This window comes from Muntiacus reevesi, chromosome 3, assembly GCF_963930625.1.
Source record: "Muntiacus reevesi chromosome 3, mMunRee1.1, whole genome shotgun sequence".
Lineage (NCBI taxonomy): Eukaryota > Metazoa > Chordata > Mammalia > Artiodactyla > Cervidae > Muntiacus > Muntiacus reevesi.
Window position 1 is genome coordinate 119047133 of NC_089251.1, and position 24276 is coordinate 119071408.

The window sequence follows — 24276 nt, forward strand, 5'->3', positions numbered from 1 at the left end:
ACTAAACCACCACCACCATCACCCACTCTAGTATTCTTGGGCTTCCCTTGTGATTCAGCTGGTAAAGAATCCGCCTACAATGCGGGAGACTTGGGTTCAATCCGTGGGATTGGGAAGATCCCCTGGAGAAGGGAACGGCTACCCACTCTAATATGCTGGCCTGGAGAATTCCATGGACTATATAGTCCACAGGGTCGCAAAGAACAGGACACCACTGAGCGACTTTCACTTTCACTACGTATATTTGGATGGCATCTAAAATATTCTCCATTGTAAAAATAGACTCATGTTGTTAACCTGCCTCTCTGACATTGATGTCCATTTAAGAGAGCAACTCTGAAGAATAAAAATAAGTTCAAAATTGAATGTGGTGTGGGGACTTTAAGAGCCTGGCCAGGATGCTTCAGGAGTGGTCCTTACTGGTATTGGGTGGCTATTTTGTTGACCAGAAAATAACCACTGCCCTCACTTCCAGGAAACTTGGCAACCTATGAACATGGCCAAAGGGCAAAGAAAATTTACAAAGACAAAACGATGACTTGCCCCCAGATTCCCAGGAAGGCCCACAGCGCATTCTGCATCCAGAAACGCCTAAAGAACAACAAACAGTTTGGAGACAGCAGCAAGCACCTTGTTCCGAATTCATCCTAACGTGACACAACTTCCCTGTGAGTTCATTCACCTCAGATTCAAGCGTGTAAAAGAAGAGGGCTTTGTGGTGAAATGTTGCCCAACTCACTTATTCACTTTAATTTTGTTATTGCTATTACATTGTGTCAGTGGACCTAAGACGCTCCCACCTGTGTCTCATTCCCATTTCCAGAGTTGCTGCATTTCCATCGTCATGGCCCCCTCCCATTTACGACAGAAGAAGGAATACTGTCTGCGATGCTGCTTCTCCTATCCCCTCCTAACTGACGGGATGGCGAAGGTCCCTGTTCAAAAGAGGCCCTTTAGCCTGTTCATCGCATTCTAAATTTGGCAGAATCTAGTGTGGGGCTGGTTGTCAAGAGGGAATTCCACTCACTTACCTCGTACATTGACTCAGAGATGAAGTCCCGATCTCGCAGGCCCATGAGGAAAGGAAATAGCTTTGGTATGGCATTTGCGATCTCCACCTTATTTTCTTTGAAGAGCGTGAATACGAACTCATAGCAAAGCTGCTCCACTGAGTGCTGCTCCTCTGGGTTCTGATCCCCTGTGATCATTCTGAGAAACAAAGACACGATATGAAAGTAGACACTGGGTTTCCAAGAGATGGAGGCTAGATTTTATTTTCTTTTTTTTATAGCTTCTGAATGCTTTTATATATGAAATGGTATATTATAATGACTATTCTTTTTTCTACATGAATATTTACTGCATATATTTTTACACAATTTTTAAAGGTTACATTCTATTTACAGTTAACAAAATACTATTTATAATTCCCCATGTTGTACAATACATCATTGTAGCCTATGTTACACTCAACAGTTTGTATCTCCCAGTCTTCCACTCTAAATTCCCTCTCCCCCATTTCCTCCCACTGGTAATCACTAGTTTGATTTCTAAATCTATGAATCTGCTTCTTTTTTGTTATATTCATTAGTTGGTTGTATTTTTTAGATTCCATATGTAAGTGAAATCATCCAGTATTTGTCTTTCTCTGTCTGACTTACTTCACTTAGTATCCATATATGTTGTGGCAACTGGCAAAATTTCATTCATTATTTATTGCTGAGTAGTATTCCATATGGAAAAGGGAATGGCAACACACTCCAGTATTCTTGCCTGGAGAATCCCATGGACAGGGGAGCCTGGTAGGCTACAGTCCCTGGGGTCACAAAGACCAAGTGACTAAGCACAGCACAGCACACAGTATTCCATATATATATGGAATATATATATATATGAAAAGAAAGTTAAAGTGTTAGTCACTCAGTCATGTTCGATTCTTTGCAATTCCCATAGACTGTAGCCCACCAGATCCCTCTGTCCATGGGATATTCTCCAGGCAAGAATACTGGAGTGGGTAGCCATTTCCTTCTCCACAGGATTCTTCCTGACCTAGGGATTGAACCCGAGTTTCCTGCGTTTCAGGCAGATTCTTTACCATCTGAGCCTCCAGGGAAGCCATAGATAGATAGATAGATAGATAGATAGATAATTGCAACTAATGCTGCTAGGAGAACTGGGGTGCATATATCTTTTCAAATTGGTGTTATTGCTTTTTTCAGATATGAATTTGCTGAGTCATATTGTATTTCTCTTTTTAGTTTTCTGAGGAAGTTCCATATTGCTTTCTACAACGGCTGCACCAATTTACATCAGCAATATAGGAAGGCTCCCTTTTCTCTACATCCTCACCAACATGTGTTATTTGCCGTTTTGATGATAGATACTCAGTGGAGAGTCAACATGGATAAAGCTATGTTCTTGTGGAAGGACCAGAATAGACGGAATCTATTTAACTTAGAGGATAATCAAGGGTGCAATAGAACACACTGGGCTTAAGGAAGACCTGCACCTAGAAAGAATTCACTCTGTGCTACTTAAAACTACCGTGAAGAGACTTTCACCCAAACTCTCTTTGGAAAACATTGAGATTTAAAATGATAAAACTTTATAGGAATTTATAATGATATTGTGATGGTTAATTTTATGTGTCAAACTGGAGGACTTGGGAGGATAAGACTACTATTTTATGTTAAATTGGTGAAATTTGAGTAAGCAGTTTGCCTGACATAATGTGAGCTGGGCCTCATCCAATCAGTTGAAGGCCTGAATGAAACAAAAACACCAGCCTCCCTGAATAAGAAGGAATTCCCCAGCTGACTACTTTCAGAAACTCTGCAGGATCTCTGGGCTGCTGGCCCATAGCTGACCTCGGATTTGCTGGCCTCCATTATTGGGTGAGCCAATTCCTTATTAATAAATCTCTCTCTCTCTCCACACACACACACACACACACATACACACACACACACACATACACACAATACAGCCTATTGGTTCTGTTTCTCTGAAGAATTCTGACAAATACACATCATCAAAAAATAAGTTACAAAGAAATAAAAAATCAACTGAGATAATACTACAGAATCTACCACTGAACTGAAAGTCTTCTTAGTTGATAACAAATAGAAGAAATCTCTGGAAGGTATAAAAGAAATAGACCACTCCCATCTGTAACTGCAGAGACAGGAATGGCATTCCACATCATAAAATTAGGTCAAAGACTCTTCTCTAGTAAAGTTTCAATTAAATATTGAGAATATGTCTTTCTGTTTGGTCTAATATAGAGGTGTGTGTGAATATTCAAAACTAGGACAAGGTTGTTCTGTATCTTAACGTGCCTGTGGAAGTGTTATATGCACGAAGAACTATAAGAGCTCTGGATTTCAGACATAACCACATCTCTGAGAAGTAATTTTAGTACTCAAAAAGCTTTGTAATTCTGATTCTTGCTTGATAAATTGTTTCCCTTGCTGATAATTTCTCAATCCACTTCTTGGTGTTGCTAAAAGGTATATAGACTCATAGGATATTTTTTATCCCACTGTAAGAGGGTCATTGGAACTTCCCATTCTCCAAATACACATCATGATAGAAAAAAACCCACTTCTTCATTGAATTTCTTAAAAAATGAAAAAGACTTCTGGTTAAAGATAATTGATTGAAAACAAGTGTTTTTCTCCTCTCTCGCTAGAGAGTCTTATAAAACATTAGTAAAGGAATTAAAGTCATTATGACTAAGAGAGAAGGATTAGATGAGATACTTAAACCGAAGTCTGAAAAAGTGGTCAGGACATTCATCACTATTACTGGTGGTGGATGCTCCCAGGGGTCAGAGAGGGGTGCAGTGTGCCTTAGAGGCCCCTGGGGAGGTAGTGCAGGCAGGGAAAAAGACACTAGGATAAAAACAGAGGGATTGTTTGAAAAGAGAAAATATAAATCAATGTGCTCCCTCACTCCTCGCTGACCCCAACACAGAATTTCTCCATCTAGGCAGGAGACCAGAGGTTTCTTCTTAAGAAAACTGTAAATGACTCAGGAAAAAAACATCTTTGCCTTTGGGCATTTGGAATTCACCCAACAAAGCCACAAGTTTTCAAGCCCATCTCATTAAGTGGAGTCCCAAGCTAGCTTATCAGTGCCTTGCCCTGAAGAATGAACAAACAATTACAGACCACAGACGTTCATGGAAACCAACAGCATGAAAGGGCAGAACCAAGATGAGCAGAGAGCAAAGATTACTCCAGCATAAATAGAAATGTTACAGGAAACAGAATTTCTAAAAAAAAAAAAAAAAAATTTTCCATACACATAGGAGACGATACTATGGGATACCAAGAAGAAAAGACCAGAAAATAAGATAATGGGCCTGGAAATTTTAAAAGATTACTGAATTTTTTTTTTTTAAAGTTTAACTAAAATGATCATAAAATAAAGACAACAGAATTTTTCCAGAACATAGCTGGAAAAAAATTGTAAAGGAGGAATGGAAAGCAAATTTGAAACATCTGACTGTCTAAAATAGTTATGCAAGTGTGTAGATTCAGAATTAAAAGGAAATGAGTAAAACATATATGGCCTGTTCAGTCATTTGTGTGTGAAATGTGAAAGAAAAATAGCTGTACCCAGGCTCAGAAAACACGTCGCTCATGCATTCTCTGTGCTGGTCACACAGTTTCAATGTTTAATATTCTGTGTGTGTGCTTACTTGCTCAGTCATGTCCAACCTTTTGTGACTCCATGGACAGTAGTAGCCTGCCAGTCTCCTCTGTCCATGGAATTCTAGGCAAGATACTGGAGTGTGTTTCCACGCCCTCCTCCAGGGGATCTTCCCAACCCAGGGATCGAACCCAGGTCTCCAGCATTGCAGGCGGATTCTTTGCCGTCTGAGCCACCAGGGAAGCCCTCAATGTTCTTTACTTCTGGGCAAAGGTAGGGTTGCACCTTCTGGCCTTCTTGTCCTGATGGGTGTCACTTTGGGAGAGGAATTCGGAGCCAGCATGTGTGAGTCATGCTCACTGTACCTCAGTTTGCTGTGGTGGCTGCCACTTCAGATGGTGGCTCTTCACCAGTCAGAGACAGTCCAGGATGAGGAGTCCCTGAAGCAGCCAGGTACCCGTGAGATTTTTAGAACTGTCTGTTCCAGAGGCATGTGCTGTGTGTGGTGCTTAGTCGCTCAGTCATGTCCGACGCTTTGCAACCCTTTGGACTTCAAAGACACTAAACTCAAACGGCCTGGCTTCACATTGGATGTGTTGAATTAGAGAAACATATACTTGAGAATTAATTAGAATCATAAGGGTAACAAATAGAATCAAAGTGAGACTATAAATCTTACAAAAGATAAAAGTAAAGAAAACGTACTGTCTTTCTTAAATGGAGAAAAATGAAGAGGGATTAGATATTAAAAGTGTCCTCAACATTTATTAGCAAGAAGATATGTGTCATTTTACATAGATTAAATTTTCATCTATAAAGATACAATTTAGCTTTGATACAACTACCAAAGATACAACAAAAAGTGACAGTAAAAATGTTAAAAGTAAAAAAATGGGCAAGTGACCTTAAAGAATTGTAAACAAGACAGAGAGCAAAATTCACAATATCTGTATTTCAATAATACAGACTACTAACAGACAAATCTTTCAAGGTTAAAATTTTTTACTTTCAATTTTTTACTCCACAAGTGTATCTAAAAAGATATATGGGATATAAGTTTTTAAAATTCCAAAATGAATGTATTAATAACTTGGTCATAAACACAAGAACATACCAAGTATTGGGCCCTGAATTGATCGAAATAAATAATAATAAAGAGAAATTAAATAGGTTACAAGTTCTGGCTATAAGATAATATTACAATAGAACCATAATTTTAATACAAAAGTTTTAAGAGAAGAATCTAACTTGTAGTGGTTTAAAAAGTTCAATTTTCGGTTTCAGTTCTAACAATGCAAAGACCTAAGAAGTCATCACTGACATCCTTACAAAAAAAAAAAAGCTAAAAAACTTGAAAATTAATGAATTTCATGTACATACAGGAAAACTGGGGTGACAGGGCAAACAGTCACCCCCAAAACTGATTGATAGACAAATCCAGAGAATCACAGATGAGATCAGCTATCTGGAAGAGAAGTCACTTAGAGTCATAGACCACAGAAATACTTAAATGGGAAGTTTAATTGGAGGTGGAATGTGAATTTACATGAGAATGGGAAACTCCTGGGGAGCCAGGGGAAGGGTAATTACCTAAAAATCCAGCTTCTTCTAGGCTTCTGTCTCATTTCATGGAGTGAGGAAAGGGAAAATATCTAAGGAGTCATTCTAAAAAGTACAGTCTAGGGACACAGTTCCTCTACAAGATTGAAATTTAATCATAAGACTAAAGAATGCTTTCTCTCCTCTGCACCTTACCTCTTCATCAAGAGGGCTCCAGTATAATAATAAGTGAGGATTGTAGCTGAAAGAGCCGCAAGTCTCTATTTAATAAATTCTTAGGGAAACACAAACAAAATAGGAGAGACAAAACATGTTGATGTATAGCACCAAACATGAAGCAGTATAGCTTAATTCAGAGTGGATATGGTTAGTCGTAAATATATATTGCAAACTCTAGGGAAAGCAATGAAATGTTCTAAAAGAAGTATAATTGATGGACTAAGAGAGATGAGAAAATAAAATCACAAAATGCTCAATAAAATGTTCAATAAAACAAACAGGCAGAAAAAGAAAGGAAGAAAAATGGAAGCAAATAAGCACAATGATTAAAAACCAGTTACAAACATGGTAGATTTTAATTCAACCACAGGAATAATCACTTTAAATAGGAATGGTCTAAATACACCAATTAAAAGACAGAGATTGACAGAGCGAAAAAGTAACACCCAACTATATATTGTCTTTGAGAAAGGAATTTTAAATGTAAAACAGAGATGGGTTAAAAGTGAAGGGATGAAGAAATGCCATGCCAGCATTAATCACAGGAAAGTGGTAGTAGCTACATTAATTTCAGAGAAAACCTCAGAGTAAGGAAAATTTCAGAGACAAAGAGAAGTATTATATAAAAAGCAAATTTCTCCAAGAAGATTTAGCAATCCTTAATGTATACGCAACTAATCTAAGTAGCATCAAAATATGAGACAAAATTTGATAGAACTACAAGAAGAAATAGACAAATCCACTCCTGTTGTTGGAGAATTCAATACCCCTCTTTTAGTACTTGATAGAACAAGGAGGCAGAAAGTAAGTAAAAATATAGTTGACCTGAACAGCACCACCAATCTGATTTACTTGACACTTAAAGACTATTTATTCTACAGTGACAAAATATACACACCACTCATGCTCACATGAAATATTTACTAAAATGTACCACATTCTGAGCTGTAAAGCTTATCTTAACAAATTAAAAAGAAAATAAATCAGAAAAAATTATATTCTCAGACCACAATAAATGTAGAAATAACAGAAATGTAGCTGTGTATTTTGAAAATTCCAGAATACTTAAAGACAAAATAGCCTATTTCTAGAATCAAAGAAGTCTCAAGAGAAATTTAAAATTATTTAGAATGAAATTAAAATGAAAACACACTTTCACAAAAGTTACAGAATGCAGCACAAAAGTGCTTAGAGAGACATGTGTGGTGTTAAAATGCATATTAGAAGAAAGATTTAAATCAATAATATAAGCTTCCATCTGAAGAAACTAGAGAAAAAGGAGACATTTAAGCCTACATCAAGCAGAAGAAATCATAAAAATCGGGTAATAATCAATAACATTGAAACAGGAAAGCAGGAAAAAACCAATGAAAGCAGAAGCTAATTTTTAAAAATCAATACAATAACTGATAAACTATTGATACATAAATAATTGATAAACTTCTATCTAGACTAATAAAGAAAAAGATGGCAGAAATTACCAATATCAAAAACAAAACAGAGCTCATCACTATTAATCCTATGAACATTAAAAGGATAATAAATAAATAATACTACAGATTACGCTATCCCTACAAATTTGATAAAATGGGCAAACCTTGAAACAAACTGCCAAACTCACACAAAGAGATAGCTCATCTGAATAGGTCTGTATCTATTAAAGGAACTGAATCAATAACTAATAGCCCTCCAAAAAAGAAAGCACCAGGCCCAGATGGTATCACTAGTGAATTCTACCAAACCATTTCAACTATGACCTCTTCCAGGAAATAGAAGCAGATGTATACCCTCCTAGCTCATTCTATGAGATTCGCATTACCCCACCCTCACCTCTCAGAGCCTTTCTTTTCCTGACTGGAAGCCAAAGGCTAGTTGGACTTCAAGCTTCACTGGCTCATTCTCCCATCTCTCAGGAGCAAGTGGGAGCAGGGATGCAGAGTCAGCCTCCACGAGAAAGGGCGCTGGGCACTAAGGACCTGGCAGGCTGCACCACTGCAGGTAGAAATGCTGGGGCCCAGCTAGTGCCAGAAACATCCCCAGCTTGGCAGCCCAGGTTAGAGGAGTCATCATATACTTTTACATTGATTAAATCATTTACCACAAAAAATGGATTGATGGTTGACAATAAGTCTTCTCTTTTTCAAAGACAATTTCCCTTTCTCTAGCCAGATGTGTAGTACATCCCAGAATAGAAAAGACAGCCGCGGCCTCCCTGCCTGTCTGCATTCATTCATGTTGAACCCCATCTACTTTCAGTTCCTCCAAGCGAGTTCCTGAATTGACTCTCGGACTCAGGGCTCTGACAAAACTGGTACCCCACTCTCCCTCCCCCACCACTACTACCCAGAAACTGCACAATGTTTTTACCAAGAGTTGGGTGATCGTTTTGGATGTTAATTTTTCTAAAAAGATGCTTCCTGGACAGAACTCTCTTTGGAGGTAGGGATGAAGAAGGCATTGGGGGAAATGAGAGGGTTCAGAGGTCACAAGGAATCCCCCAGCCTTGCCACAAGTCCTCTAGGGACCAGGGAGTTCCAACAGGGCCCACCCAGCTCCATTGGGGTTACAGGAAAATAAGAAGGGGGTGTCGGTCAAGGTGTCCTTCAGTTTCCCCAACAGCTAATCCACCGACATTTTTGAAATCGCCCCCACTCATTAATTGATTGATTTGTCATCTCATTCTGTTTATACCTGCAGGCTGAGACTGGGCAGACAGAAATAACGAGCATGGACGCCAGGACATGCTCTCTCCTTAGGAGAGATGCAGGACACGGGAGGCCAGGACTAACCTGCAGTTAGAGGAGCTGCCTGCACTTGCCATCTTCTTCTCAGACCATGGAGCCAGCCCCAGATCACTCTTGCTTAGATTTTTACTTCCTCTGTCCTTTCCCGGAGCTGTGACAAGAAAGTCTGCCCATCTGTCAGCCCCTCAGGTGAGGCACCTAAAGCGTAAAAGAAAAGTGAAACAGCTGAACTGGGTGTCAACACGCTGGTCTTTCCTCCTCCCAGTCTCAGCCCCCAGGGAGGAGGAGCAGAGCATCCAGAGAAGAGAGGGAACCCCTTGCTCCTGCAACGAAGAGAGGGCAGGAAAGCTCTTTGAACTAAAAAAAAATCAGATGTGTTTTGAGGTGAAGTGGCACAGTGCTGACCAGGAGGAAGAAACCACACTTGCTCCTGCCCCCTGCCAACGTGACTGTGAGAAGGCAAAAACGTAAAGCCAGACATTTCAGATTTTCTCATGGGCCCATGGGCTGACCCGGCACAGTCGTGAGCCTGGAGTGGATGAAATCGGACCCAGTATTCAGATCCAGTATTCAGACCCAGGACTGGAGAGAACCAAAATGCTGGAGAAAATATTCTTCAAATTTCTGGAGAGCAGCCAGAGGCCAGAAAGTCCTCTCCCAACTCCTGCAACCAGAAGGAAGAGCTAAGTTTGGACAGAGAAGACTGATGTGCAATTCTAAGTTTTCTTGAATCTATGGGCACTTTTCAAATGTAACCAGGAGGGAAAAAATTGAGCTTCAACTAGTCTCTGTATTCTGGTGGTCTGTGGTTACTTTTTAATGTGGAGGTTTCACCCAGTGGTTGGGGTTGGACGATTGGCTTGTCAAGGTTTCCTGGTTAGGGAAGCTTGCATTGATGTTCTGGTGCATGGAACTAGATTTCTTCTCTCTGGAGTGCAATGGAGTGTCCAGTAATGAGTTTTGAGATGTAATGAGTCTATGTGTTAGGTGTGACTTTGGGCAGCCTGTATGTTGACGCTCAGGGTTATGTTCCTGCATTGCTGGAGAATTTGCGTGGTATGTCTTGCTCTAAAACTTATTGGCTCTTGGGTGGTGGTTGGTTTCAGGGTAGGTATGGAGGCTTTTGGATGGTCTCTTATTACTTAATGTTCCATGTAGTCAGGAGTTTTCTGGTGTTCTCAGGTTTTGGGCCTAAGTCTCCTGCCTCTGGATTTCAGTTTTATTCTTCCAGTAATCTCAAGACTTCTCCAACTATACAGCACTGATAGTAAAACTTCTAGGTTAATGGTGAAAAGATTCTCCACCGTGAGGGACACCCAGAGAGGTTCACAGAGTTACATGAAGAAGAGGAGAGGGAGGAGGGAGATAGAGACGAGCAGGAAGAGGAAAAGGGGGACTCAAGAGGAGAGAGACAGGATCTACGCAGTTCTCTGTTCCCAAATTGTTCTCCATAGCCCAGACTCCCACAAAGATTCACAGAATTGGATTGGGAAGAGAAGGGGAAAGGAGGAAATAGAGGTGTTCTGAGGTAGAAAACAGAGAGTCAAAAGTAGGAGGGACTAGTCAACATATTCCTGAGTAAAATTGAGTACTGAATATTGGATTCTTAAATGTCCAAAATTGATATCAAATACTGAAAAACAAAGATTAAAAATCTAGAGTAGAGGTTAAACTCTTAAAAATACAATATTAAAAACAAAGACACAAAAAATTTTAGAAATATATATGAAATTCGGTTTAAAAATATGGCTTCTTTTTTTTTTTTTTTTGCAAGGTTATAGTGAAATGAAAATGAAAATTAAGGAGTAATAGAGGTGTAATAGAGGACTTTAAAAGAAAATAAGAGGAAAAAATAAAACAGGAAAAAAATTTTTTTCCTAATTAAAAAAATAGTAAAAATATATGAAAATGGAAATGAAAGTTAAGGAGTAATGGGGGAGCAATAGGGAATTTTAAAAGAAAATAAAAGAGAAAAAATTAAAAAAGAAAAAAAAATTTTAATTAAAAAAAAAGTAAAAATATATCTAGGAATTTCTCTGGAGCTGTTGTGGTCAGTGTGGGTTCGGTTCAGTTTCAGATAGCTCCTCGTTCCAGCTTACACTTCTCGATATCTACAGGCCCCTTCCGGTGTAGTCGGTGTTTTCTACAGGGATTTTAATCTGTTGCACCGGTCCCTTCTGAAGGGTTCCCTTTGTTTATTTGGCTTCTGTTTGCCGGTCTCTTCAGTGTCTAATTTCCGCCCTGACACAGGCGGGCGGAGGTGGTCTCTTGTTTAGGTTCGCTGGTTCAGTCGTGCTCCTTTCGAAGACATGGGCTGCTTTTCTGGGCGCCTGATGTCTTCTGCTAGAGTCAGAAGTTGTTTTGTGAAGTTTACTCAGCGTTCTAATGTTCTTTCGATGAATTTGTAGGGGAGAAAGTGGTCTCCCCGTCCTATTCCTCCGCCATCTTGGCTTCTCCCTTCAACTAGTCTCTGAAATCTCAAAGTGACAGGCTTTTCTTTGGGTGGGGGAAGGATTCAGAACTAAGACTCCCTACATCTTAAAGGACAAAGTGATGGCGCTAGCAACAAGTGTGTTACATTTATGTGTGTACATCATTTTTTCATTTATACCCAGCTCTCATTTTGTAAAGGATTTGAAGCAACTTTGGAAAAGTTTGGTGGAGCTAGTGGTAAAGAACCCACCTGCCAATGCAGGAGACATAAGAGAAGCTGGTTCCATCCTTGGGTCTGGAAGATCCCCTAGAGGAAGGCACGGCAACCCACTCCAGTATTCTTGTCTGGAGAATCTCACAGAGGAGCCCAACAGGGCCTCAGAGAGTCAGACAGGACTGAAGCGACTTAACAGGCACTCAGGAAAAGCACACTACATTAGCATCAAGTTGAAAGATAAAGGAACAGGGGCAAAGCACAGGTAAATAAACAAAACCAGAGGAATGGAAATCTAGGCAGGACAATGGGTCAAAGATAGAGGTGAATGAGAGTCAAGGTGTCTATAGAATCCAGGGTCTTGGTGAGAATCAGGGGCCAACGTAGGTGAGAACTGGGAAACTCCTAGTAGTGTTTCCGAAGTATGTTTCACCGAATCCCAGTGCTTCTGAGTCACTATAGGAATGCTCGAAAATCTGCATAAACATGTTTTCCAAGTATAGGAGGCAGAAGATTTCTACCTCTCTACCCTCATCTGTTCTCTTTCCCCCAAAGAAGTGAACACGAATCTGGCTGGGCCAGATTCCAGGTGCCAGGACGTGATGAGCCCAGTAGACGAGCAGAGCCCAGTAGATGAGCAGAGTCCAGGAGATGAGCAGAGCCCAGGAGATGAGCAGAGCCCAGCAGAGCCCAAGAGATGAGCAGAGTCCATGTGCCTACTAGGTGCTGACATACATGGGGCTGCCCACTTCTCTCTCTCCCTCACTTTGTGGGCAAAGAGGCTAGTAAGCTCTGCCTCTGGTGGGCACCGCTGTCCTTGGTTTTTGAACTCCATTGGGCACAGTGGCCCCAACAAAGTTGGACACAGACTAGACCAGCTGGCATAAATATGCCGCCTCTTTTGCTTATAAGCACAAGGTCTTTGGAGTTCCTCAGCTGATGGTAGTAAGAATAGGGCTTAGGGGGTTTTTCTGCCAAATTTACAAGAAAACTTTACTTGGCAATATTCTGCATTAGTCAGATAATGATAGGAAATTTAGCTTCTGTTTTCCACTCTGTTCACTAGAGAATTCATCTCTGTTCACTAGAGAATCAATGTCTCTAGGATAAGTTCAGGGATGTCTGGTGCAAGCCCACCAATGACCATCAGATGGTCCCTGGCTTATAATGGAGGGGTAACGTTGTCTCCTTTTTCTTCCATATGACCTGGGGGATGAGGAGATTCTGACCTGCCTCCTTGCTCTATTCTCCCACCCAGACTTAGGTCAAGTAGGTGACAATCTCTGGAGCAGGTTAACACTTTCTTTCTACCTGAAAAAATGTCTCTCCACTTTGTTAAGTATGCTAAGATCTGACATTTGGAATAGTCGTGTGAATTGCAGAGTCCTGATCACAATCCAATGTTATTAGTTAATTTGCTATTAACTTAGCAAAGTCTACTCATCTTTGAACACTATTGGTTTATTTATTTATTATTTATTTATGTCTAATTAGGTCAGATAACCCATCTCAGATTGATGACATTTCTGTGAAGATCTATTGCCCACAATTCACTCTCTGCTACCAGCTTTTTGGGCTTCCCAGGTCTCAGTGGTAAAGAATCTGACTGTCAAGCAGGAGACATGGGTTTGATCCCTGGGTCGGGAGGATCCCCTGGAGTATGAAATGGCAACCCACTCCAGTATTCTTGCCTGGGAAACCCATGGACAGAGAAGCCTGGTAGACTACAGTCTATGGGTTCAAAAAAGAGTCAGACATGACTCGGCAACTCAAAAACAACAACCAACTTTTTAACCAGTTGGGATGTGGGGGTACAAATAATCAAAACTGACTCAGACTAACTCAGGCAGAAAATCAATTTCTTAGAAGTGTATTGGGTAGCTCAAAGAGTTTATAAGAAGGCTGGAGGACTGGAACAAGAAAATAGGCAGTCTAGGCAGTGAGATCCCAGGCCCAGGTCATGTATGTGGCCACTGATTTGACAAATAGATTCTTTCCATACTGATTAAAAAGGGGGATCAGAAACTTTTTATTCTCACAGGACAGATAAGATCATTCATTCACAGTTTTTCTTAAAGTAACAGAAACTCACCTGTCCTTTGTCATAACACAGTTCAAAGATATCTGGATCAGCTGGGCCTCTCAAAGAACATCACACAGATTGATTATGTTGGTGACATGGTGATGATCAGATAGGATGAGGTGGGCCACACACCTAAAGAGGAAAAAAATTACTAGCCCTTCAACAACAAGGATGAATCTCAAAAGCATTGTGATGAGCAAAAGAAGCCGGACATCCAAAAGTGCATACTGGGTGTTTCCATTTATGTAAAACTTCAATACAAGCAGAACAAATCTGTAGTCATAGAAAAAGTAGAACAGTGATTGCCTGATGCTGGGGTTGGAGAGGAGGCTATCTGCAAAGGGCACAGGGAACTTTCTGGGGTGATAGAATTGGTCTGTATCTTAATTGTGGTTGTAATTATATTTGTAAACACTCACCACATGCACACTTACAACAGATGCATTTTATGCTTCAATAAAATTGAGCTCTTGCCCGTGTAGGTTAATCTTGGTTTCAAGGATTCTTAGACCTTAGGACTGTGTTTCCCTTTTTTTTTTTTCCTGAGGGATAGGACACTGTATGTGTCCTGGTAGGGGAACCCATGGACTGAATACATTTGAGCATCAGTGATTTCAGTTCAGTTCAGTTCAGTAGCTCAGTTGTGTCAGACTCTTTGCGACCCCATGGACTGCAGCATGCCAGGCCTCCCTGTCCATCACCAACTCCCAGAGTTTACTCAAACTCATGTCCATTGAGTCAGGGATGCCATCCAACCATCTCGTTCTCTGTCATCCCCTTCTCCTCCCGCCTTCAATCTTTCCCAGCATCAGGGTCTTTTCAAATGAGTCAGTTCTTTGCATCAGGTGACTAAAGTATTGGAGTTTCAGCTTCAACATCAGTCCTTCCAATGAATATTCAGGACTGATTTCCTTTAGGATGGACTGGCTGGATCTCCTTGCAGTCTAAGGGACTCTCAAGAGTCTTCTCCAACGCCATAATTCAAAAGTATCAGTTCTTCGGTGCTCAGCTTTCTTTATGGTCCAACTCTCACATCCATACATGATTACTGGAAAAACCATAGCCTTGACTAGATGGACCTTTGTTGGCAAAGTGACGTTTCTGCTTTTTAATATGCTGTCTAGGTTGGTCATAACTTTTCCCCCAAGGAGTAAGCAGTGATTTAAAGAAAGTTAAACAGATTTCCACATTAAAGGATTTCTCACAGACCCTGCACAACATCACATATTAGAAATCTTTAATGGGCTGTACAGAGTGGGCATTCCCTGCCTCCCTGGAGGGGTCTCCTAGCCCCGACTCTGCCCTAGATCCGGGTTCCACATGCTCCCAGCTCCCACCTGCCAGCCTATTCAAAGACACTTTCCTGCTTGGAGGTCTGCCTGCCACGGCATGATTTCAGTTTATGTTCAGGTTTCCTTCGATTCAATTTTCTTGGGTAGTAATTTTATCCTGACAAAGTACAGGCATTTCTGAGTCACCGCACCTCTGCTTTGTTTTTTTCCCTTAAATTTGACGATCTCTAGCAAATTTATTTAGTTGTGTAACCATCACCATCACCACAACTCAGTTTAGGTACATTTTCATTACTCCAAAAAGTACAGAAGGAAGAGGAGTCCAGGGGAAACATAGAGGTGGGTAGGAAAGCAAACAGATGGCAGATTCCCAGTTCCTGGGGACCCTGGGGCTGACCCCAGGCCTCCTCCCCTCTGTACCCACCTCCCAGGACGGTACCGATAAGCAGCAATCCCCCTCCTCAGCCCCCACACGCCCTGGGAATCTCACCAGTTTCCGGAGGTAGAGGGAGGCTGCAGACTCCGAGGCAGCTCTGAAGGATCAGCCCAAGTACTTTCACTTTCCTTTCCTGGAAGCCAGGCCGTCGTCGTCATGTGTAGCAAAGCAGGGACTTCCTGTTTTGCCCACTGGTCTCTCTCTGCCCTTTTGCCAGTCTCCCAGGAGCTACCCCAGGCCAGCCTCTGGATCCTTAAGGGGCCACGAACAGGTAGCCATCTCAGCATCCAGGTGGGTTTTCGTCTAGGCTGCTTTATTCACTTTGGGTGATTGACTTTTACCATTTATGTCCTGGCAGCAGCTGTAGCTGCTGCATGAAACTAAACAATTTCAACTGTGACTCTCTTTCTTTGTAAAATAGTATTTTCCAAAGAGTCAGAGAGGGGACTGTGGGATTTAATAGGAGATGGTTAAAAAGAAGACAAATGACAAGGAGGAGCAAATGCAACTCAATTTTTTTTCCCTAAATTCTAGTTTGTTTTTGTGGTTGGAACTTAAGTTTTGCTTTCTATCTTCATTGGCCATGAAGAGTGATCCTGCACTCTGCCCCCAACTGGCAGCTCATTCATTATTCACTGTACAAGTGACCAGAAGTAGCTGGGAATTAGTGGGAAAGAGAAACTCAGGAGAGGATATTTCATTTCTGCTCTAGTGTATCCACTTTTCAATACTTTTTCTTGAAGCACATTCATGATTATTTTCTTGAAATAAATTCCCAGAAGTGGAATTTAGGACTTGAGGGGGTATATATTTCAGGGTATTTGGTACTGGTTACTAAATTAATCTCCAGAATGCTGGACCAGTTTGTATCTGGACTAGGAGTGTCTATGATTATTGCTATTATTTGTATCTCGACCAACTTGACAGGCAAATGTTACGAACTTGTCTTTGCTTACACTGCTCTGATTACTATCGAGTTACCATGTTTTTTATGTATTTATTGTGCATTTGACTCAGTTGTCTGTGTATGTCTTTTGTTTTGTTTTTTCCCTTACTGGATGTTTGTCTTTGCTCATTCGTTTTTAAGACCCTTTTACATAATACGCACCTGAATACTCATCTATGAGATGCCTACTGTATCTTGCACTAGTGAGAAATGGGACTTTGGTCAAATGAGTTCTGCTTGGCCACCAAACACTTTCAGTTCAGTTCAGTTCAGTCGCTCTGTTGTGTCCAACTATTTGCGACCCCATGAATCGCAGCATGCCAGGCCTCCCGGTCCATCACCAACTCCCAGAGTTTACTCAAACTCATGCCCATCGAGTCGGTGATGCCATCCAGCCATTTCATCCTCTGTCGTCCCCTTCTCCTCCTGCCCCCGATCCCTCCCAGCATCAGGGTCTTTTCCAATGAGTCAACTCTTCGCATGAGGTAGCCAAAGTTTTGGAGTTTCAGCTTCAGCATCAGTCCTTCCAATGAACACCCAGGACTGATCTCCTTCAAGATGGACTGGTTGGATTTCCTTGCAGTCCAAGGGACTCTCAAGAGTCTTCTCCAACACCACAGTTCAAAAGCATCAATTTTTCGGCACTCAGCTTTCTTCACAGTCCAACTCTCACATCCATACATGACCACTGGAAAAACCATAGCCTTGACTAGACAGACCTTTGTTGGCAAAATAATGTCTCTGCTTCTTAATATGCTATCTAGGATGGTCATAACTTTCCTTCCAAGGAGTAAGCGTCTTTTAATTTCATGACTGCTGTCACCATCTGCAGTGATTTTGGAGCCCCCCCAAAAAAATAAAGTCTGACACTGTTTCCACTGTCTCCCCATCTATTTCCCATGAGGTGATGGGACTGGATGCCATGATCTTAGTTTTCTGAATGGTGAGCTTTAAGCCAACTTTTTCACTCTCCTCTTTCACTTTCATTAAGAGGCTTTTTAGTTCCTCTTCACTTTCTGCCATAAGGGTGGTATCATCTGCATATCTGAGGTTATTGATATTTCTCCCGGCAATCTTAATTCCAGCTTGTGCTTCTTCCAGCCCAGCGTTTCTCAGGATGCACTCTGCATATAAGTTAAATAAGCAGGGTGACAATATACAGCCTTGACATACTCCTTTTCCTATTTGGAAACAATCTGTTGTTCCATGTCCAATTCTAACTGTTGCTTCCTGACCTGCATACAAGTGTCTCAAGAGGCAGGTCAGGTGGTCTGGTATTCCCATCTCCTTCATAATTTTCCACAGTTTATTGTAATCCACACAGTCGAAGGCTTTCACGTAGTCAATAAAGCAGAAATAGATGTTTTTCTGGAACTCTCTTGTTTTTTCGATGATCCAACGGATATTGGCAATTTGATCTCTGGTTCCTCTGCCTTTTCTAAAACCAGCTTGAACATCTGGAAGTTCTCGATTCACGTATTGCTGAAGCCTGGCTTGGAGAATTTTGAACATTACTTTACTAGTGTGTGAGATGAGTGCAATTGTGCGGTAGTTTGAGCTTTCTTTGGGATTGCCTTTCTTAGGGATTGGAATGAAAACGGACCTTTTCCAAATACTTTAGGCTAGTAATTTAACCTCTTTGTGCCTCAAGTGCGTCCTTGGCAATCATAACAGATGAAGAGTGAGGAATATGATGAATGTTTTGTTCTGAATGCTGTGGTATAATTAGTCATTCAGGGCCCCTTCCCCATCTCAGCAAGTGGTCATTCTGGTACTTTCTGGCTCTGTGCTGATCTTTGCAATATCCTTCCCCTATGCAGATGGTGAACAGTTAGTTCCTTTCCCATTGGCCCTCTATCTTCTAGGATTTCTTCACGATTATCCCAATAGCATCTTCTCTTGTTTTCTGGTCTGTTGTGATGATTGTTTTTTACAACATATATTTCTTTTCTGTTAAACTTAACATATTTGGGAATGAGGAGAAAGAGACAGGGGTGCTCAATCTGCCACTGGGATTAAATATCTAGAAAATCATTGTGCATGCATACTCAATCATGTCCAACTCTGCGACCCTATGGACTACAACCCACCAGGCTTCTCTGTCCATGGAATTTTCCAAGCAAGAATACTAGAGTGGGTTGCCATTTCCTACTCCCCCTGGGGTTAGGGATCTTCCCAACCCCAGGGATTGAACTTGAGTCTCCTGTGTCTCCTTAATTACAGTTCAATTTTCTCTTTGATACAAAGTTGGAAAAAAAGATCCGTGTTCATTTTGTTTTTTTAAAAATCTCTAGATGATTGAATTTTTTGTTACTGCTTCCCTTTTCTCAACAATTTTTCAAGAATATCAAAGGTGCATTTTCTTCCTATTATAACTTATTGACATTTTTGCATGACCTATAAATGGTCAACTATTATGATGTCCCACGGGCATGGGAAAAGCCATGTCTGTTCTGAGATGTGAAATGGACACAGGAGGCACTTGGTACATAGTGGCCCTGTCTATCACCAGCTGCCCCTTCGGGATTCCTGCGTCACATTGTGGGTCACTTTGCCCTCTGTGTTGCTGAGCATAGTCACTGCTTCCTATGCCCATAAGTCTTTTCATCAGAGGTGACTCTGTGGACCACTAAGGGATGCCTTTGGGAACCAGAATGCTTGTCTCCAGATGCCTGTGCAGCACAGAGAATGGCTCCCCTAACTCTGCAAAATCTTTGCTTCTCCTTTCTTCTTGTGCCCCTTCTGTAGGAGAGTCACCATGACCAGGGCCTTAGAAGAGGCTCTTCTTCAGCACTTCATACATCAGAAGCTGGAGATCGCTTATGCCATCAACAAGCCATTTCCCTTCTTTGAAGGCCTCCGAGACAACTTCTTCATCACCGAGAGACTGTACAGGGTGAGTCACTTGTTGCTTTGCCATGGCAACCCACCCCCACCAAGAATGCCCAGCTGTTGAGGTCTCAAACCACAACACTCCAGAGCTTCTAGAATTTGGAAGTTCCAGACTAAAATGGTCATTACCAAGGAAAGAAGGTGTCCAAGGTAGGTGACTTCAAACTAGATGGCTTAAAACAAAGAAATACGTTCTCTCACAGTTCTGAGGTTCAGAAGTCCAAAATCAAGGTGTTGGCAGAGTTTGCTCCTTCTCAAGACTCAGGGACAATCCATTCCCTGAATTCCTCTGTCTTCTACTACTTCCAGCAACCCATGGTGAACCTGGTTTATAAAAACTTCACTTCACACGTTCTTTCCATCTCTACACTGCCTTCTCAACTGTACCTTCTCCCTTTTTCTTCTCTTACAAGGACACTTCGTCACTGTGATTTAGGGCCTACCATAATCCAGGATGGTCTCATTTTAAGCTTCTTAACTTTATTTTACCTGTAAGACCCTTTTTCTAAACACAGCCTCATTCACAGATTTCAAGCAGACATATCTTTGGATAGAAGGAGGCACCATTCAATCCATAAGAGTTTGTCACTCAAAGTCCATTCTGATGTGAAGCAAGGCAGACAGTGGGAGATGTGGTTATGTGGACAAAGTGAGATTCTTTTCGTATAATTTAGGTTACTTAAAGCCTTTATTGAGCCCTAAGAATCTGAGCCCCAGAAAAGTGCTAGCAGTGGTAGCACAATCTTCCCCCAGTCTTGGCCCAGTTGGATCCAACCCCTTTTCAGATCATGATCAAGGTGTCACTGATAGCTTACAGTGAATGATGTCAGATTTGTGATCTCCAAAGAAGATTTAGCTTCAGGATCAGGAACCAGGCTTGATCCCTCAAGAGCTTTTGTGTAGCAGAGTTTTATTAAAGTGAAAAAGGACAAAGAAAGCTTCTGACACAGACATCAGAAGGGGGACAAAGAGTGCCCATCCACTACTCTTATCAAGGCCTTATATACTTTTACCAGACCCACTCCTACAAGATATATCTTAATTTAACAAGATTAAAACAGTAGAAAGGTCTTACCAGACCCACTCCCACAACATAGAGTCTTAAGATAACAAGATAAGTCAGAAGGTTCCTTTTTAAGAAGAAGAAACATGTCCTCAATGCAAGATGAATTGTTGTTATATAATCCTTAGTACAGATTTCAAGATGAGTTTTGTTGTGTAATCATTAGCTCTGAACTTAAAGAAAATAACATCTTATGTGAATAAGACAAAGCAATGTAGAAAAAAGAGTTTGTCCGTTTCTCTTCTTTGAGAGCCCCCGATCCCTTTCTCCTGCTCAAGGGCCCTGGACCCCTTCCTCCTTGAGGGCCCTGGACTCCTTTTGAATCTACCTAAGAATTAACTCTCTCATCACTCCTCAGAGAGGCATCCTTAGCCTACTCTTCTAATTAAGTCCCCCTTAGTATTCTTTCTCATAGCAAATTACACTTTCCTTCATAACACTGCTTTTGATATGAACTGGATATTTATTTAATGCCTATCATTTCAACCCACTAATGCCCCTCCTCCAACATGGTAGCACCATGTTGGTATTATCTGTTGCTAGATACCCAAACCCAGTCATTGCTCACCAAACCAAGTTATTGCTCAACAAGTATTTTTCAGTCAATTCTCTCCTGCCATGTTTCTCCTCTTGGTCAACCTCTCAGGAGGATTTCTCGGATTTCCTATTTAGGGCATTTCAAGTTCATGAGAGAAGGAAAGAGAGAGCAGAGCCACTTGTGACCAATTCGTAGATCCACAGCTAAAGAGTCCTGGCCAGAGTCTTGGAGAATTAGACAGGAGCAGTCTTTGTTTCCACTTTTCTTCCTTAACATTTCTCTCTTCTCTCAAATGTACCTAAAATAAGGTTCACAAGAGAAACTTATTTTCCAGGATGCTAAACTCCTGTGACTAACCACTCAAATATCAATATATATGAAGCTCCAAAAATAAACATGTGGAAATGTGGTTTCTCTATGTTAGAGGGTTTGGCTACACAGTTTGCATTAAATTCCTTAAGAGCAAAAATCGCTTTCTTACAGCTTAGAAAACCACAAATATGTGATAAATCTCCATGCCATTTTATAATCATGTATGATAATCCTTTATTCTGCTTTTTAAGGAATCTATGGAAGCCTGGGAAAATCTGGTCCCTTTATGCAGAGTCGTGTACAACATTCTTACCCAACAGGAGAAGACATTTAGTCTGTCATTTTTGAAGATACTGTTCAGCCAAATTAACCTGAAGGAATATCCTAACCTGATAACAACTCTCAATAGCTTCACAAGAGGTATGAGGCTCTTTTTTAAAATTTTGTTTTTATTTATTTATCATTATTTGGCTGTGCTGAGTTTTCACTGCTTTGAGCAGGCTTTTTCTGGTTGCAGTGAGCAGGACCTAGACTTCGTTGCAGTGCTTGAGTTTCTCAATACAGTGGCTTCTCTTCTAGAGGATCACAGGCTCAGTAGTTGTGGCACATGGGCTTAGCTGCTCTGTGGCATGTGGGATCTTCCCGGATCAGGGATCAAACTCATGTTCCCTGCATTGGCAGGCGAATTCTTGACCAAGTTCAAGGCTTCATGAATACCTTTGGGCTTTAGGAACATGATAGAAGTTGCTATGCTAAAAGTTCAAACTGGTTTTCTGCCTTGAGGAATATGCACTTTAACTCCTCACTTTCTCTTTGGGAAGAGATGGACCATTCTCTCTCAGGAGTGTGCCAGGAAAACAGCCCCTGGCTCTGGTTCTCTAAGGTGAATTTCTAGATGACACAACCATTTCTGTCTTACATGTTCTATGGGGTGGGAGGGTGGGGGGGAGGTGACTGTACAATTCAACATCCTGGGCAGTCTCCAGGGAAGGGAACACATAAAGTGACAGAAGAGACCTAGCCTGACAGAAGGAGAGCCAGAGAGGAAGAAAAATGGACATGGATGGATAATAATAAGTATCTTTTTCTTTGTTGAAGTATAGTTGATTCACAATGTTATGTTAGTCTTACGTATACAGCAGAGTGATTCAGTTACATATTTATATTCCTTTTCAGATTTTTTTTCCAATATAGGTTTTACAAGATATTGAATATAGTTCACTGTGCTATACAGTAGGTCCTTGTTGCTGGGTTTTTCTTTTTTTCTGAGTGCTTACTGTGTGTTAGACACTATCCCAGGCACTTTGTATGATTATCTTATGTCATCATTAGAAGTCATTCTTGTCCCCATGTGACATATAAGGAAATTAAGGCTCAGAATAACTTTTCCAAAGTTACTTGTCTGCTAAGTGTAGAGCCAGGAGTCCTACTTGGACCTCCTAATACTAGGATCCAAGATTTTGGTTACTATTTTTTTAATTTAAGATTTATTTTTGATGTGGACCATTTTCAAAGTCTTTATTGAATTTGTTACAATGTTGCTTCTGCTTTATGTTTTGGATTTTTTAGCCATGAGGCATGTGGGATGGATCTTAGCTCCCTGACCAGGGATGGAACCCACACCCCCAGCATTAGAAAGTGATTGAAGTCTTAACCTCTGAACTACCAGGGATGTCTCTTAATCACTATTCTAAACAATCTGCTAGAGGGCAGATTATAAAGCTAAATGAGGCAAGAAAATTAGCTAAAGAAGAAGGGAGAATGAATTGTGGACACAGAGATAAAAAGAGAGTATGAGTAAGAAGCAGAGAATGAAGTTCCCTGAGAAAGAGAAGAACTGAATAAATAAAGTGGTATTAAAAGAGCAATGACATTGCTGGGAAGAAAGAAGCAAGAGTAAGAGAAGCAGGCAGTTAAATCACTTAGTTTAGTTAAAGTATGTGGTTCATTTATCTGAGAACCACAAGGAAAAGATCAGCAGATCACACTGAATGGTATCATTCTTACTACTGGAGTCACCACTGTTGACAGCTCTTCATCTGCTCTTTGACACTTTACCATCAAGAGGCTCCTCCTCAAAGGGAGAAATGATTCCTTGAGCTACAGGGGCAGCAGAAGAGATGAGTCCTCCCCCAGGCTGGCACAGCTGCACGTGGGCCTGAGATCACAGCCGCATCGGGGCAGTTCTGGGAGAAACAAGTTCTCAAAGGCCAGGCTAAGTAAGTTTAAGAGTCAAAGGGATGCACACACTGAATATACTCCTAACCCACCTCTCACCCCCAGCCTGACTGAGCTCTAGCATCTTTCTGGATCCAACTCTGTGATTTTGTTCTAGGATCCTCTCCCAAATCTGGCCTTACTTTCCTTTTTTTGTTTACTGATTGAGACAGAATGGAGAAGAATCATAAAAGAAACCCAGCCCTGGACACGCAGGGGAGCAGCAGGCAGAGCCCAGGCCCTGGGGTTGTGGGATGGGAGGGAAGTTCAGTGTGGCCAGTGCATAGGGTGCAAGGCAAGGAGGCATGGAAACTGAGTCTGCAGAAATGAGCAGAAACTAGAACATAGAGGTCCTAGTACACTGGGCTGGTAAAGAATGCACCTGCATTGCCGGAGACCCCAGTTTGATCCCTGGTCAGGAAGTTCCCCTGGAGGAGGGCATGGCACCCACTCCAGTATTCTTGCCTGGAGAAACCCATGGACATAGGAACCTGGTGGGCTACAGTTTCATGAGGTTGCAAAGAGTTGGACACAACTGAGTGACTTTCATAAAAATAAAAACATACACTGTGCAAAGGAATTGTTGTTTTTGTTGTTTAGTTGCCAAGTTGTGTCCGACTCTTTCGTGATCCCATGGACTGTGGTCCACCAAGCTCCTCTGTCCATGGGAT

At 41.3% G+C, this 24276-nt stretch overlaps 2 protein-coding genes across 11 annotated transcripts in view; one reads left to right on the forward strand and one right to left on the reverse strand.

Moving 5' to 3' along the window:
- The window catches only part of LOC136164855 (nuclear body protein SP140-like protein), a 93164-nt gene extending 77343 nt beyond the window's left edge, over window positions 1–15821 (reverse strand). For 3 of the 4 annotated variants that reach the window (XM_065930408.1, XM_065930407.1, XM_065930406.1), the window contains exons 1-4: window positions 15692–15821; window positions 13919–14041; window positions 9225–9377; window positions 1032–1209 (exon numbers count right to left, since the gene is read on the reverse strand). In XM_065930408.1, coding sequence (XP_065786480.1) covers window positions 1032–1209; window positions 9225–9256 — 210 coding nt within the window. In that variant the 5' untranslated portion in view covers window positions 9257–9377; window positions 13919–14041; window positions 15692–15821. Of the gene's footprint in view, window positions 1–1031; window positions 1210–9224; window positions 9378–13918; window positions 14042–15691 lie in introns of those variants that run through there. The other variant, XM_065930409.1, reaches the window with a different exon arrangement.
- Window positions 15809–24276, forward strand: part of SP110 (SP110 nuclear body protein) — a 54044-nt gene continuing 45576 nt past the window's right edge. For all 7 annotated transcript variants that reach the window (XM_065930404.1, XM_065930398.1, XM_065930399.1 and 4 more), the window contains exons 1-3: window positions 15809–15928; window positions 19332–19479; window positions 21640–21808. In XM_065930404.1, the coding sequence (XP_065786476.1) occupies window positions 19342–19479; window positions 21640–21808 (307 nt within the window). In that variant the 5' untranslated portion in view covers window positions 15809–15928; window positions 19332–19341. The remainder of the gene's footprint in view (window positions 15929–19331; window positions 19480–21639; window positions 21809–24276) is intronic.